The 17,847-nt window shown below is 38.9% G+C and overlaps 1 protein-coding gene across 2 annotated transcripts in view; it reads right to left on the bottom strand.

Moving 5' to 3' along the window:
* Nucleotides 1-283: 283 nt before the first annotated feature.
* Nucleotides 284-17,847, bottom strand: part of LOC133526564 (6-phosphofructo-2-kinase/fructose-2,6-bisphosphatase-like) — a 30,889-nt gene continuing 13,325 nt past the window's right edge. Inside the window, exons 3-9 of one of the 2 annotated variants that reach the window (XM_061863243.1) lie at nt 11,967-12,101; nt 9,925-10,085; nt 5,783-6,169; nt 4,675-4,896; nt 3,014-3,248; nt 2,101-2,228; nt 284-1,744 (exon numbers count right to left, since the gene is read on the bottom strand). In XM_061863243.1, the coding sequence (XP_061719227.1) occupies nt 1,637-1,744; nt 2,101-2,228; nt 3,014-3,248; nt 4,675-4,896; nt 5,783-6,169; nt 9,925-10,085; nt 11,967-12,101 (1,376 nt within the window). In that variant the 3' untranslated portion in view covers nt 284-1,636. The other variant, XM_061863244.1, reaches the window with a different exon arrangement.

Below are 17,847 nucleotides of genomic sequence, written 5' to 3'. Positions count from 1 at the left end.
AGTTCGCGAAATCCAACTTTCCGCACGCTAAACAGCTACTACGTAAAGTACAGTAGCACTTTTTGAGCAACTGTATTAAAAATGTATTTTTCGCCAAAAACTTTTGTATTCAAGTACCTATGGCACTCTTATGAGATATAGTTTTTTTACTATTACGTACAGATATTGTATCAATTCCATGCCAAGTCAATGCTTATTTAGTTCGGTCGGATTCTAAATATTCTAATAAATAGGTAATACATATCATGATGATATAACGTTGGGAAAAAATAAAACATCGTAATATTAATTTAATTATTTATTTTAAAAAACTATATATTTTAATATTGAGAACCTACGTCTTCACGCAATCATAATGCTTAATAGACTGTTCCAATCCCTCTACTCCAACTCTATGAAAATTAAGGTACAATAAGTGGAAAATAATTTCCTTAAATGTAACAGAATCCTATGTCACGAGTAAATGTGCTCTTATTCTTACAATACTAATGAGCTATTGTCTAATAATTCCCAATCCCCGTATTACTAATTATTACGATTAAAAAGTCGTTGTCATAAACGAGTAGAATATTGTTCACGAAACTACTCTGAACAAGAATATTCTCTACATGTCTACTAACGGGGAGGGCGTCTACAAAACTCTTAGCTTAAATTGACATTTCACAATTGAAATATTTTCAGTCGCACAAGTTAGCAGTAAAAAGAGACAAAAATATAGTTTAAAACTGTGCAAATAGCCCAACTAAACCAACAATAAACAATTACTGCGCATGTGAAACATCATATCGATTCTCGTATCTGCAGATTACGATAAATCCCTAAATAAGCGTAATTAATTAATATTAGTCCTAATTAGAGAAAAGATCAAACTTATAATAAAACTTAATATTACTGATAAGGTCGAAAAGAATACTCAATGTCTGATAATAAAAATAGCGTGTATGTTGTTTTTCTGGGGATCTGAGTCATTATTTCAACTTTGAACAACAACAGCTGTTCAAAGTTGTAATTTCTTATTAAATAAATCAAGAGATCTTAGGTCTGTAAGCATGCAAGTTACATTAAATATACTAGAAAAACATTGAATAAAGTAACTTAGCAAAGGGATTTATCCATTAACTTAAGAATAACGAACACAAAAATAATGTATATCGAATTGACTTCAACACTCTTCATTGGATTGGATTCAATTTCTTCAGTCTTATTAATGCGCATTGGAAGATCACATTACATACACAGGTTTGTCATATATTCTGCGTACATATTTGTACGAATCGCGCTAATCTTTGACGATCAAGCGTTATTTGAAGCAAAATTAAATTTCTTAAAAGTAATTTTAAACGAAATAACTTCTATTAAAAATCCATCTTAGAGTTTGCTTAACGTCCACACTTTTAGAAACGAATGACACCAAAGTTTTTCACTGAGCTCGCTTAGAATGCGATCAGCAGTGAAAAATGACCTCTCGACACAGAAGTTACCGCACTCTTTTTGCGGCGCTCGGCGCGATATCGTTTCTTTATTAATCCAAGGTTTTTCACTACCGTGGACTGCATAGTGCCGGGGCTCCGGGCGCGGGCCCTGGTAATGCTGGTATGGTCGGAGTGGCGGCGGCCGCGCGGGCCGGCCTCCGCGCCTACAGCTGCGCCTCGGCGGGGTTCTGCCACAGGTTGGACGGCAGAGTGTCGTAGTGCGACGGCACGGTCACCAACGCGTCGATGGAACTCCGTGTGATCGAGCAGTTCTGGAAGAATCAAGATACAAGTAATTAGCATAGTAACACGCGTGTCTTGGTGATCGTAAGCAGCATATTTGCTGAGCTGGGCAGTATATTTGTACCACAGCGTTGTGGGTATGTAGACAGAAATTCCTAAGCTAATTTGACTAGTAAAGCAAACGCTTGCTCAAAGGAAGCACTAAGCCTTTTGCAAACTGAAAGTTAATCTACCGGGAAACGTTACTGATACCGATATTTGTAATCTAAAATTCAATATTTACTAGATTACCACGACTTTTAACAGATTGCTATAGAAAAGTAAGCTTTAGCTATTTAATCTGGTTAAATATTGTGTTTACAGTATTTACACGGTATTTAGGTACCTTTGGTTGTTTGCGGTGGGTGTCCACGCACTCGATGGGCAGTTTGATGGTCTCCACTTTGTACTTGTAGCCGTGTGAAGTCAGCTTCACGATGGTATGAAGCGGCACGTTCATGTAGGGGAGCTCGTCTAAAAAAAAAGATTCATTATTGACGAATATGCCTCACTAACCCACTATACCCGCTCTCATGGATAAGAGGTAGTCTAGTCTGGGTCAGCTTCACGATGGTATGAAGCGGCACGTTCATGTAGGGGAGCTCGTCTAAAAAAAAAGATTCATTATTGACGAATATGCCTCACTAACCCACTATACCCGCTCTCATGGATAAGAGGTAGTCTAGTCTACTTTTAAAGTATTGAATAACAAATTGATTTGCCCTTTGTAGTAGGTAATCCTCATTAGATGTGCAAAAAAGAAAATAATATTGTCGTCCAAAATTTGAACGTAGAGTAGAGAGAAGTGGACGTCTGAATCAAGATGATGAAAGAAAAAAGGAATGTAAGGAACGTTCAAACTATAATCAGTTATGCATTCCTTCTATATCTCCACTGAACTCTGACAAAGACGGCCTCAATTCCGACACAAAGGTATTGTTTGCTTATCAACCGTCTGTCATATTTCCTGTCGATTGTCCAGAATTATCTTCGAGTTCGGATATATTATGATTTCTTGACAACAATATCAATTTATTTATTTTCAGTCAAATCGCTTCAGAAATGATTGCGTGTCACGCAACAAGCGAAATTGCGGCTATATCCGTGTAGATCCACGCGTTGCAGTCATATAGTGCGACTGTCACGAGAACATTTAGAGCGTTTTAAAGGCATGATCCATTGCCAAGCACAGAACAAAGCCGCTAACAGCTCTCATCTCTTTCTTAAGTCTGTGACTGATAAAATTTAAGGATACTCACCGAGCTTAGCATCGAGAAAGTACCCCAGCATACACCGCAGCACGGCTTGGTGGCCCACCACGATGACATTGTGCTCGTCTTCCAGCGCCGAAAGCACGGGTCTCAGTCGTGTCATGATGTCGATGTAGGACTCGCCCCACGGGTAGCGGTAACGCAGCTTGTCTTGGTCGCGCCAGGCGAACTCCTGCGGGAAGCGCTCCTGCATCTCCTCATATGTTAGCCCTTCGCAGATGCCCTGGAGACAAAGATATATAAAGTTAGTGTGGTGCAAACATTGCCGGCTTGGCAATTTTATAGTGCAGGAGAAAGTGTTGGGAAGTAGATGACCTAAACTAGTAGCTACATAACGATATACACTGAGGAGGAACGGAAAGAGAGTTGACATCGATCACATAAGTTGATTAACATCTTCAGTCATTATAAGAAGAGCTAACGTTAGACAATACTCATCGTCTGACTTTTGCTTTGTGTATTAATGGCGAGACAATAGGTATTCGTCTGTTTGTGAATGTATGTAAATTATAGGTTTCGATGTTTATCCGTAATATCTTTCAACAAATACCTAATACGGCGTCATTGACCATCTTTATTTATTAATGTAGGTCGGTAAAATAAACAGCCATAAATCAATCGAGAATGGCAGTCGAGCCAACCTATGCAAACGTGAAAGGTACACAACTATAAACAATGTGTGCCTTTCTAAGTAGTACACATTACAAATAGACTTACACGCGACACGCCTAATGTCGTAGAAGCTATTTTCAACTATTGATTTTTCCGCCTCATTTTATTATGCAGCCAGTACTTTGCCGCCCTTGTTGCATAATGCAAAGGGACATTTGGTCTTTTATTTAGTTGAACTCGACTCATTACACATTTACAAATGGTTCTTATTGCGTCAATGGAAAAGGAAAACTACCACGTACCTATTGAAAAAAAAAGAAGATTTACCTTTCTATCTAGTGAAATGTAACTAAAATACTAGTGAATAATAAATGTATTCTAAATTTAAACTCTTCTATAAATAGACGAGACGCACGAGTGAATATTTATTGTATTTACCTACACAGAAAAACTAGAAATATATACAAGATAAGAGTAAGGAAAATGGGCTGATGCGATAAGATCAAAAGTCTTCATTGTCATTCTAATCTTAGCGAAGATATGTTAAATTTTTATCGTCCTAACAAGATACAGCTAGAATATTACAGAAACAATTTATAGAGGATTGAGCTTGTCTATTCGTATATTAGTCGCTCGTCATATTTGTGCAGTTTGTAAATACCACAAAACTGATGCCAAAAATAAATTTCCTCGAAAACGAATAAAATCAGTCCAAATACAAATTACAAACAAAAAAATTGTATTTAGGTAAATATACTGATATTCAGAATCAGGAATACAAATCTCCGCAGCTGTGTGGAACGTCTTAGCTCTGAAGTTTCAACGGTCAACAACGGCTTTAATATACCTATTATTATAGGCTCGCGAGGTACAGCTGCAAAACTTTTTGTTTTTGTATGTGCGTTATATGTGCAGTTAGCTGCGAAATTGCATGGAGAAATTATGAATGAATTCATCGAGAAAGTCGTCGTGCACTTTTGCGGCTGATGGTACAAGTATATGTATTTACTATTTACGGGTATCATAAGTGTACTTACAGCGTCCAACTCATTGAGCGCTCGCACAGCCCGCTTGGGAGCCCTAATCTCCGCCGCCGTTTGCTTGGTGCGTCTCAGTTCCGAGGTCCAGACCGACAGAGGCTCCCGGTCAGCTATGGCGTTCATGTGCTGAGCTAGCCCGCGCGCGTAGCTCTGCCCGCGCGGGGAGAGCAGTGCGTCTCCGCCGATGCGACCGATCACGTTGTACTCGCTCTCGCCATGCTGGAAATATATGATTATGAGCATCATCAATTCCTTGGAGCCTAGATAAGGAGCCGTTAAGACGTTGCTGTCACATGCACCTGAAGATTGTCTAAATGAGCGTTACGACGACATAACATAGCGACGATGATGAACAGAACACTGATGATGATATGTGACATTATCTATGAAAAGGGACCTTATTGTTGGTGGCGCTTACACCATTATCAATGATGCTCCCATATTATAAACAACGCCACGCTACGCAGTGCGGCGTAAGCACCATCGACAACAAAGTCCCTTTTCATAGATAATGTCACATATATCTCGACCAAATCGAATCGAATCAATCAAATTATTTCCCAAGTTCTGTATTATAGATCCATAGTAGTATATTATAGTATCTGAGAGAAATATTGCCGGCAAGATAATAAGCATATAATAAGGGACATTGACGCCCACCAAGGATAGTCAGGCCTTTGACCCATGACCAGTAATGTACCTACTTGCATTACCAATTAACCTATATTTAATACTGAATTATTTGACTGAATAACTAATTAAAACTACACGTTTTTCTTGCACGTGAAACATTGTACTAGGTATTTATATGTTTTATTTTTCCCAAGAAGCTACAATAACCTTTAGTTCATCGGCTGCCAAAATACCAATGACATAAGCATTTACACAGCCGGTTTTCTGAAACTTGTAGGTACTTATTTCTCTAACGCTACTGGTTTCCGACTTATCAACTTTCATCAGATAATGACTTTAGCATTTAATTTAACCCCATGATAACGCATATTCCCCTTGCACTAGAAATATTTCTTATCTCGGCAAACATGTTTATCTATACCAATTAGGTAAGCGATAACCGATAAAATGATGCAATTCAGAAGGGACTTACTCTGGTGAAGTATAGTGTTTGTGGCAGAGGACGAAGGCCCGAAAGATAGCCGAGGATTCCAGATTCCTTCTGGCCAGCAACTTTATGAGCGGTCACTGTTTCTCCCATGTTCTCGACACGAACAAAGCTGATCGTCTCTAAATTCGCATCAATAGGCTCATACTGCCTCATGTAATGCTCAAGTTTCTTCCTCAAATCATCCACAGCCTTCTCCTCGCTCATTGACTTGTAGTCTTCAGAGTAACGCAGGATCTCAATGATGTTCCTCTCGAGCAGCTCCTGGTCCTCACAGACGCACTCAATGAACAGGATCCTGAAGCCCATATCCAGGCAATAGTCGTTAAGTTCTCTGCGCTGCTCGCGGGTGATGTTGGTGCCATCGAAAATCTAGAAAGATAGGTGAATATACTATAGCGTTCCAATGTCCAGTGATTAAACTTGTTTACGAGACGAGAGGTCATGAATAAGGCGCGGCTTGATCTATTTATTAATATCTACTTAATTACGAAAGTTCTAGGAATGAGTTGTTTATAGACGACATGTGTCACAACAAGTAAAGGATGACTCACGCTACACAGTGCCAGGACCGGGCCGGGGCGGACCGGAGCGAGCCGTCACACGGACTTTCAGGAGCGCCACCGTCGCCGGACCGTTCCGGGGCCGGGGCGACCGGGCCATCATCTCTATATTATAGTATCTCTATGCGTTGACACTATCGTTGAGTCTCCGAGCGCGAGACAGGCCGGGCCGGGCTGTCCGAGCTCACCGAGCCGTCCAAATAACGGACTGTTCATGACAAATGTCACAAATGTCAATCATATTGAAAAAATTGGTTCGATGGGAAGCAAGTCGATATAGAAATAAATAATAAAATCAAAATATTGGCCCTGGCTGCCATAATAGCTGATGAAGAGAATACTGCATACTCTGGGCAATTGTGCATTTGGACATTTTTCGCGGACACTTTCGGAAAAAGGAGAATTACACAACATTATGTGAAGAGCTTTATTTCCACATGACCCGAGACTCTTTCGAAGCCACCGTGTTCTCTGCTTAAGGTAATGGAAATACAATGCGTGTATATTGTCTCAAATAATCATGTGCCGAAGCATATTAAACTATTAAAAGGAAAAGGGATGACCGGTTTTCCATACAAACATAGTCCCCATTTTCCTCTCTGGATATTGATATTCCCTTCGTTCTACATCCAATTTTGTAATAGTACATTACGATACAAGTGCAAAAAATAGGAAATTCGAAACAAGTGGCGATAAATTAAAACACGACCGAAGGGAGTGTTTTAAATCGACACGAGTTGCGAATTACTTATTCGCACATGTATCGTACAACGTTTTACAGTACATGGCTCTTTAAATGTTCGACACAGTAACGTAATATGCTAATTTTCGCACTAGTGCGGTAAAGTAGCAACATATGTACTGTAAAAATATTATCCGTAATGGGGACTACGTTTGTATGGAAAAGCGGTCTCGTTTTGAGGTAGGTAACTAGGCAGATTACTTAGAGATTGACTCATCACAAGCTGCCCTAAGTGCTTCTTAGCGAGTAGACAGGCCTATTGTTTTTCAGTATTATTTTCTTCTATTGAGGTGTGCATTTGTGTTGTATTGCAAAAATATATCCGTTGGGGTTCAGTGATACCCGATAGATATTAACCCTGAATCACAAATGATCATTTTGCTTAATGCCGCGTTTTTGCATTATTTTCTCCCATCAATCCTATCATAGACTTGTTCCGTTTCAGGAATGCATGAAAAACTTAAGTTTAAAAGAGAAGATATTTAAAATGGCTGTTAGGAATACCACAACATTTTAAAGTATCGATATAAGATAATCATCTACAAACATTCAGCTATAGAGAAATACGCGTACACCACTAAGAATGTCGGTGGTGCGCTCTCAAAGTAAAAAAAATAACCTTTAAGTTCGGTACACTAAGATAGAATTGTCTAACAAGTACAAAAAATAAACTACTTACTGGCTTACTTACTTCTTGCGGAAAAGGAATTTTTGATCTATAATACGAGTGGGTTAGGTAGTTGAAATTTACAGTGTGCATTTTATGGTTCCGTAGCCAAAATGGCAAAAACCCTTACAGTTTCGTCATGTCCATCTGTCTGTCTATCTGTCTGTCCGTATGTCACAGCTATTTTACTCAAAAACTATAAGATAACCAAAAGAGAAAAGTGGAAAGTAGGTATTTTTTATACTACGTTGGTGGCCGGCCTGATGGTAAGCTACTACTTAGTTTAGAAGTTCAAATGTATAAAAATATAATTTTTAGGCACGCCATACATGTAACTAAAAGTGAAAAGGTTATTCAAGTAAAAGAGTATTAAATTTAAGATTTTTTTTAAGTAAGTGAGATGGCAAAGGAGTCTTGCGTAGCCCGTCATGTTAGCCCGAAATGATATGAACGCTCTGACGTCGGGCTACAGCGGCGGCCTCATATTGAGAAAGTCGGGCGTAGCCCTTGTGCTATGCGTGCTCTAAGGCCGAGGGCCCCATCATAACAAATGAATCGGGGGTAGCCTTACGTACCTAAGTAGCTTCCTCATACTAAAAAGTCGTGCAGAAGAAGATAACAATATAATTTTTTCAATATGTCAATTCCAGATTTTCTGTGCTTCTTAAATGTATAGTAACATGGCAGCAGTTTTCATCTTTAGGGTTCCGTACCCAAACGGGACCCTATTACTAAGACTCCGCTGTCCGTCCGTCCGTCTGTCACCAGGCTGTATCTCATGAACCGTGATAGACAGTTGAAATTTTCAAAGATGACGTATTTCTGTTATTGTGTTCCTGCCGGTGAGTAAGGTTGCCAGAGCTCAACGAGGGGAAGGAGGGTTGTTAGGCTCGGCAACGCGCATATAATTCCTCTGGAGTTGCATAGGCTATGGAGACTGCTTACCATCAGGTGGGCCGTATGCTTGTTTGCCACCAACGTAGTATATAAAAAACCAAATACTAAAAAAATTACGGAATCACGTTGGGCGAGTCCGACTCGCCCTTGTCCGGTTTTTGTATTTATTCGTAAGCTTGCATTAATTGCCATGGCACTTTAGGCTTAGCTTGTAAGTACAGTCGAGGAAATTGATTCTTTAGCAGTTAACGTGTCACGTTACAATGGACAGCTCTTACCATAAGTATGTACAGCCAAATTTACTTGAACAGCAAGTTGCTAAAGAATCAATTTCCGCGACCGTACTAATAGGATATTCTTTGCTAGTAGGTCTAATAAATAATATGTTGCGGACTCTTTTCTTAAACCTTTTTACTTGTATACTTTTTACGACATTTGACGCTGTCATGTTATTCAAATAGTAAAATAAATCTGACAAGAGAGAAAATTGTGATCTTATTTACAGAAAGATACTTAATGTATGAAAAAATAAGCAAAAATAAGAATGAATGTTTTGTGAGTGTGAAACAATTTTATTTTCTTTGACAAATAGAGCACTGCATTGCATTAACGATTATTATAATTTTAATTTGTATGTCTTTCCCATCACGGAACAATGGTATTCCGGACCTTTGATCATCTAACCAATTAAGATCATACGTTTCGGTTATTTTATGAGATAACACTAGGATTTTGCTCATGTTAGATACAAATCCCCGCATCATCGTCTAGATCCTGTTCGAGATGCTTATTTATAGGTAATGTTTCTATATCTTGTTTATTTATGAAATATCCGAAATATCTCTTGATCAACAACTACTGAATCAGCGAACAAATGTTACCCCAATAACAAGGTTATGTAATTTAAATCTGTGGACACCACCTACTTGTATTAATCAAAAATATTATTATTATGTGCTTACCAACGCCAATTAAATTGTATAAACTTAGCATCAAGTGTTGTCAAAAATAAATAATGAAATTAAGGAAAAACAGACACCCTTTGAAATTCGGGTGAACTTGGGGACTTGGGGTGGGATGTTGGAGAACACGTAACAATAAGTAAAATTGAGAACAAACGTAACAAAAAGTATTTTGAGAGCAAGCGCAAATAAATCTTTAAAACAGGGGGTTTTCAAATGATCGAGCCCGGAGAGAGAGAGAGAGAGAGGTACTAAAGTTGATTTCAACTCATAGACGTATCCTAAAGTAAACTTACAGCAACACTGTTCCCATCCTTGAGCCACAGTACGGCATCCTGCACGGCCTCGTGGGCGCTCTGCCGCCGGATGGCGGAGCCCTGCGCGTTGTCCGCGCGGAAGATGTCGTGCGTGCCGTAGAGCGCCATGTGACGCCGCCGGTACTCGCTGCAGTTGAATACTGCAACGGGGAACAGTTTTTACTGGCCGGATACTTACAAGTTTTTTTAATCTTTTGAATAAATCCGGCTGAATTAGGTGCGGGCGCTTGGACGCGAGAATCTTTTTAGTTCATCCATCCAACTTGTAATCGACAGGCGATTTAATTATTTTAACAACTATTTTTTTCTTCTTTTTAGAGCCCCATAGTAAACTAGGGACCCTTATACATAGTTTCACCATGTCTGTCTGTCCGTCTGCAGCTTTGCTCCGTGATCGTTAGTGGTATAAAGCTGCAATTTGGCAGAGATAAATCAATCACGCCCACGAAGTGGTGAAGCCACCCCTATACGTAAAGTGGGGATGAATTTTTTCGCTACAATCCTATGGTGAGGATGAGGAAGGGGTGTCGTTGGATAGGTCTTTTAAAAGTAATAAGGCTTCAACAACCATTTTTTGATGCGTCCCGTCACCCCCTGTGCACTTCGTGAAACCACGTTAGCTAACAATTGTATTTATTTATGCCCGACCCGTTTTGTTTGCATCCTAATATTCAAAAGCGAATACAAAAATAACTGAAAATCTAATATGAATATACTTACAGGATATCTTTAACCATCTTTCCAGATAACAGTCAATTTAAAATAGTAATATACCGTAGGTATGTAAGTCAACATTTAATAAACAATCGTCTGCAGATGTGTATACCTTAAAATATATTTTTCAGAGCGAATCGCATATATATGTCACCTACACGAAGAAAATATTTATTCATTTAATCTAGGACAGAGGCATATACGTTGCGATGTATAGGCTTCAAGAGCTTAGTAACAACAGATCCATCTGGGTCAAGACTAGCAATGTCATGTTAAATAATACGTAGGGTAAACTCGGTCAATTTCGTGATAAAATGATGAGATCGCAAATTTCGAATGTACCTGTGCATGTAGCAAATATCCAAACGAACTACTCGTTGTGCGAGTTTCATTGTATTACCGAAGATAGCACAATTAGGGAAAAAAAAAACATATGAAGGTGCACAGCTTTATAATAAATTACCGTCTGTCTGAGGGGGACAAGCTCATTCAATGCCTTTAAAATTAAATTATCGCAATACATTTTAAACCACTACTCACCTTAAATAATGAGTAGCATGAGCGTGTACGCCTCAAGCGACTTTGTATGCTACCGGAATTAAGATTACTTTTACTTTACAATTCTGTTCTCATATAAGTGACTTTTGTATGTCTTTTATGAAAATAAATGTCTTTAAACCTAAACCTGTATAAGTGAATTTTACTCGAGTACCAACATAAAGGACGTAAGTAACATTTTCACGGAAATATTCGCGTAACATTATTTCCCGACTTTACCCTTACACGACTATTTCTAGCGCATCAATGGACGCCGTATAGAGAGTATAGAGACCTTGTTATATACTTTTATAGAATATTAATGACTCTATTTGTAGTAGACATTATGACAGGCTGTAAATTTGTGGCAGGCTGTAAATTTTATCATTATATGGTTTGTTTAGTGTGATAACCAGCAAGGTAATGTCAGTGTCTGATTAATTATCCAGAGGGCGGTATGAGTTTATTATAAAACAATAATTATGAGGCCATCTCTTATCTAAAAACAAATGTTTAACGCATTTAGACTATAGAACTGATGTCAAGGTAAAAAAATATATTCCTTCATAAGAGTAGGTTTCAACCTAACACATCACAATGGCAAGGCTCCCAAAGACTTGTGACCGTCATATTCTTTAGTCAAATATCAAGAACTCGAAGGCTTTGTTCCGATTAAAGTCTCTCGTTGGTACTAACAGCAACACTTAATTGACCCTTGGTGAACCTTACGTCTTTGGAATGAGGTTTACGAATTGTCTGTCAACTCCTACCTTTAGTGCTCTCTCCATTCCAGTTGAGATGGCGCGACAGATGATGCGCCAGCTGACTCTTGCCGCGGGCCGGCAGACCGACCAACGCGATTAGCAGCGGCGCGAACTGGCTGATGCGACGTGTGCGCAGGGACACTGCAACAAAAAATAATTTCACTTACTCAGATATTTTGTCTCTTTTTTTCCAATTTTAGCGTTGCATCAACATCTACTACTGAAATACTGCTTCGAAGCCCAGAGTCTGCTTTCCGACTTTTCCTCCCTCACTTCGCATGGTCTTTGTCATGTACTTGTTGGGCTTTTTGGTGGACATATTTCGACACTAATAGACACCGGCGAGGTGGACGATGTGCGATAATTGTAGTAACCTCATTTTCCGCATTTTTTGTACGTTTTTCATCATTTTAAGGTACCTTAACTATACATGTAATATCGCATGACGTTATTCTTAAACGTGTTCCAGGCCTCAATAGCTCTTAATCTGTCTTTTTGACTTACGTATTTGTAAGAAAGGGATATAAACATAAATTAACTAATTGAGACTTGTAAAGTTTTATGCATAAAGGGGCAAGGTTGTAGTGTATATGGTTGTAAAATAATCGGTTTTGTGGAGACTTAAAATCATATAGACAAAAAGTTAAGTAGGTACATACATAGCATAAAATAACAGTGTTCAAATAAAAATGTAGTTTTTTTTGCTTATTGTTGGTTAAATATATAAGCATAATTCGTAATCACGTGTCTTAACACGAGACCTGACTGCAGTATTATTTTGTTGATGAACCTGGCTAAGTATTTGGGTTACTATAATCGGGGGGCCTACCGCGAAAACCGAAATTCGCAAATTGCGGGGATCTTTCTCTTTTACTCTCACTAAGACGTAATTAGAGTGACAGAGAAAAATGCCCGCAATTGACGAATTACGATTTTCCCGGTAGCCGCCCTGGTACCTAATCTTTAAAAGTAAACATGTTTTTAAGTTTGGGTAACAAAATCACTACCAAAGCCTGTCATTGGTTTAATGCATGTTGACCTACATCAAGAATGGAATTACATTTCAAAGTCAAATATTTCCTGACGAATTAAAAAAAATATTCTTCTCGCCTTAGATACTTACGGCCATTTGCACTAACCCGGGGTTAACCGGTTAAACTTGGAGTTACCGTTAAATCAGTGTCAAATTCTACTGGTATCCAGTACAATTTGACACTGATTTAACGGTTTAACCAGTTAAACCTGGGTTAGTGGGATGGTACAAGTGGCGCTTAATCATTAAAACCACAGACCGCTACATTTCTCTTTATTGAAAGTTAATAAGTACCTAGGTATCGATTCTTATCCACGATTAGGTATCGACTTTAGCAGCTCGGCTTATCTTTACCGTCGACTAGAATGGAAATAGAGAAATACGGTAGAGGAAATTGATTATTTAGCAATTTGCGGTCCAAGTAAATTTGATTGTACATACTTATGCTAAGCTGTCCAATGTAAAGTGAACCGAAAACTGCTAAAGTATCAATTTCCTCGACTGGACAATACATATTATGGATCCACTATGATGGCTACACGATGGGCCATCATACTGGCCCACTAAGAGTGTAGTTTCCTAGTGTCGGATGGCTTATGGCGCGGTAGGATGGAGATGGTATGGCCACGGTGTCGGGTTTTCGTCCGTGCGTTTCGTCCGTCCAGGCGTCCACATTAAAGGTAGTGGGCCATAGCCCATTCCTTAGTACGTGCTATCAACCATCTCATGGTATCTTGCTGGTCCAGCGCTGGGCCATCGTGTACAGGAGCCATTATATGCCTTATAATCAAGTGTTTAATAAAAACAAAACCTCACCCTCCATGCCTCTCGGGTCAAAAGATAATGAAGTACATTTTCACTGGACCGTAGAAATAGATATTGTACCTACCAGATAATGTGATAAGTAGGTATAGGTACATATGCTGAAAAATAGTAACGAGTAATGACTTCTTATCTGCTGAGTTACGGTAAAAATACATCCCAAGTTTATAGTATTAATGAATATGTTTTCTTTACTAGGTACCTATTTATTCATTTAACAACAAGGTTCTCTATGTTGACTAGTTTCAAGCGACGGATTTGTTAACAAACCGAGTGACCTGTCCTCCAAGTGAAGAGTCCCGGGTTCGAATCCCGGTATTGGCATTTATACAATACAATACAAATCCTCTTTATTGCACATCCTCAAAATAACATACATTATACATGAAGATAGAGGTGACAACAGGCGGTCTTATCGCTAAAGAGCTATCTCTACCAGACAACATTTAGGTAGTGCAGAAATAATAATATTAATTTAACTATTTAGGAGGTGCAAAAAAACTAAATTGGAAACTACATAGCTTAAAACCTTATAAATATTAAATCTACAAAAATATAACAATACTTATACATACATACTACTTACATATACAGCATACATTTATAAGTTTACAATACTATAATTGTAGCCAAGTTTGATTGCCAGTAACGCGACCAGACACACTAAAGAAGGGACAGAGATAATAGTCTTTAAGATTGGGTTTGAAAATAGCTATTAGGGATTCGATAGGTGGAGAGTTCTACAGGCGAATAGCTCGAAATGTGAAAGAAAAATTATAAAATTTTGAGGAGGGAAAATGTTCTATGTCTATGTCTAGGAAGGAGGGACAGAAAGAAGCAAATTTTGTGAGCATTTACTCGAATTAAAATATCTGAAGCATTCTTTGATGTAACGGGGAGCAGTAGGATAAAAGAGTACACTATAAAGAAGACAGAGAATATAAAGGTTACGACGAAAACCGATTGGGAGCCCCTTGAGTTGCGAAAATGAGAAACGTGGTTAAATTTACGCAACCCAAATATGAACCGAATGCAGAGATTTTGAATTCGCTCAAGCTTATTTAGTTGCTCTTCAGTGAGATCAAGATAGGATATGTCGGCGTAATCAAGGATCGGAAGGAGAAGAGATTGAGCAAGCGCAATTTTACTCAAATATTTGTTCATTTCTCCTGGATGGTACACATTTTCCAAGATGGCTGCGATTCCTCGAGGTCCCCAAATGACAAATGGTGTGGGCATGAAATGGGACCTTTAATATGTGTGTGTGTGTTTGGTATGTATATAAATACATACCAAATTTCATGACTGTTCCAGACCCAGAGATTTCGAGATCGGGCCTAATCCGATAATGCTACAGGTAAATTATTTACACATAGAGAACAAGAGATACACACATCGACGGCTAAGTAGAATTAAAAATTATATACAATTTCAACACAGAGCGTTTAAAAAAACACAAGTCATTGTTGCCCATGCACGTTTATTGTGATGATCTCATGCACGTTTTAGTTTTTTTCGGCAAATCTGTCCAGTTAAGTGCGAGAATGAAATGCCATATCCTGTACATTTAAGGTCCGTCTAATGGCTTCTGTACACGATGGGCCGTCATACTGGCCTACTGAGATGGGCGAGCGTGTGGAGAGCGCAGTGGTGTCGGATGGCTGATGCCGGTTTCTCATCCGCACATTTTTTTTTTTATACTACGTCGGTGGCAAACAAGCATACGGCCCGCCTGATGGTAAGCAGCCTCCGTAGCCTATGTACGCCTGCAACTCCAGAGGAGTTACATGCGCGTTGCCGACCCTAAACCCGCCCCCCCTCATTGAGCTCTGGCAACCTTACTCACCGGCAGGAACACAACACTATGAGTAGGGTCTAGTGTTATTTGGCTGCTGTTTTCTGTAAGGTGGAGGTACTTCTCCAGTTGGGCTCTGCTCTAGATCTGGAATGACATCCACTGGCTGTGCCCTACCACACAAAGCAAGATGACATTCACAATGCCCATACCTCTCTTTTGGACGTAGTTTAAGGACGTACCCGGGTCCAAACATTAAAGGTAGTGGGCCAGCGATGACAGTACGCATCTACACGTGGCCCATTCCACAGTGCGTGCTCGAACGCGGTTTCATTTCAACCATCGCATGGCCATCTCGCTGCTGGTTTAACGCTGGGCTATCGTGTAGATGTGCATTATAAACGTCATATTTTCATAGAATTTTGACATTAATGTTGACATGGCTACAATTTGTCATTGCAAATACCATGCAGAATTAGCTTGGTCCGACTCTACCACTTCACTCTGTTCGTTAACAAATCCGAAGTTACTTGAAACTATTTAGTCAACGTAAATCACCTTGTTAGCTATACTACAGAATGAGAGATGAATATCATTACTTATCTCATTCTAACTAATAGCTTTGACCCTACTTTATGTAACTAAAACTTTCAAGTGTATCTTAGGCCTTAAGCGCGCTGTTGTTTTATGCGAAGCCGCAGCGTTGAACGCATGCGATCACGGAATGAAGGAAAAATGACAATGCGCTTTACCGCTGCTTTTATCGCGTAAAGCAATATACCTATCATTTCATTCATTTTTCATTTCGGTCATTAGACTATCTGATTGAAAGGGTGTGCGGCAATCATTACCTACAATCTTTATGCTTACACGTGTTGGAGAATGCCTATTCACGCATAAAAGGAGATTGCATAATAATTGAGGTTTTATTGCAATCACTCTCGTACTTACGTCAAAGCAACAACAATCGATCTTTATCCGCACTCCAACAATGCAACGTTTACGGAAATAGAGTTAAAATAAAAATAAATAGGTAATAGATAGCAACAATGGATAATTCTGTCTCGTATTCATAACAATTCAACCTTAAATAAGGTGACTGTAATATAATGTCTATTTATTGTTTGTTTGATGAATCCTAAAATAGTTTACTTATTTTTTCTGACCCGCTACGTTCGTAGCAACAGAGAACCCGCCCGCAGGTCGCTGGTCGCTTAAAATGTTTGGACATCGTTTTTACCTATACCTAGTTCTGAAGGTTTTAGTTATTGTCCCACCGAAGTTTCGGTTTCGGTTTGGGCAAGTTTCGGCCTAAGAATCATTTTTCAGCTGAAGGTTCGATTTCAACCAGAAACTCCCGAACCGTTCGGCAACGCCGAAACTGTATTTTCGGTATGGACCAAACTAGAGCAAAATCGAATCTTTGGTTTCTATTTCGGCAAAAAAATCTCGTTTCATCAGGATGATGATGTCAGGACATCAGCTAAAAAAAATTCATTTAGTTATTATTAGTTTTGAAATTATAAAAGATTTTAAGGTTTTATATGCGCAGCGCGCATATGGTAAGCTTAGTTCTTATATATGGCTATAAAAATAAAGTCATACGACAAAAATATAAATAGATATACTCAAATGGATAGTCGATATACTAAACTGTATTTTCGGTATGGACCAAACTAGAGCAAAATCGAATCTTTGGTTTCTATTTCGGCAAAAAAATCTCGTTTCATCAGGATGATGAATGATGATGTCAGGACATCAGCTAAAAAAATTTCATTTAGTTATTATTAGTTTTGAAATTATAAAAGATTTTAAGGTTTTATATGCGCAGCGCGCATATGGTAAGCTTAGTTCTTATATATGGCTATAAAAATAAAGTCATACGACAAAAATATAAATAGATATACTCAAATGGATAGTCGATATACCTAGATATCAGCTAAGACATCAGCGCGGGGCCCGACAGGCGCGGCGCGGTTCGTTGCCAATGCGAGTGGACTTTGGACCGCGTGTAGGAAAAGTATACTCTGTACGCGTCTACTGTATCGTATATATCAGTACAAATGTATAGTACATATACCTTCTTACATTGCCAAGAGACAGATGAAATGAAGCTAAGATGTACTACATACTTAGGTACTTTGAAGATTTTATCAATGAGAATATACCTACTAGCTTTGTTATTCAGTTACCCTTCTTCTTCATTTAGATGGTTCAAGAACTTGCATGTAATATTC

The sequence above is a fragment of the Cydia pomonella genome, chromosome 16, assembly GCF_033807575.1.
Source record: "Cydia pomonella isolate Wapato2018A chromosome 16, ilCydPomo1, whole genome shotgun sequence".
NCBI classification, from domain to species: domain Eukaryota; kingdom Metazoa; phylum Arthropoda; class Insecta; order Lepidoptera; family Tortricidae; genus Cydia; species Cydia pomonella.
Note: the sequence above shows the minus strand (reverse complement) of the source record. Positions and strands in the feature narration are given on the sequence as shown.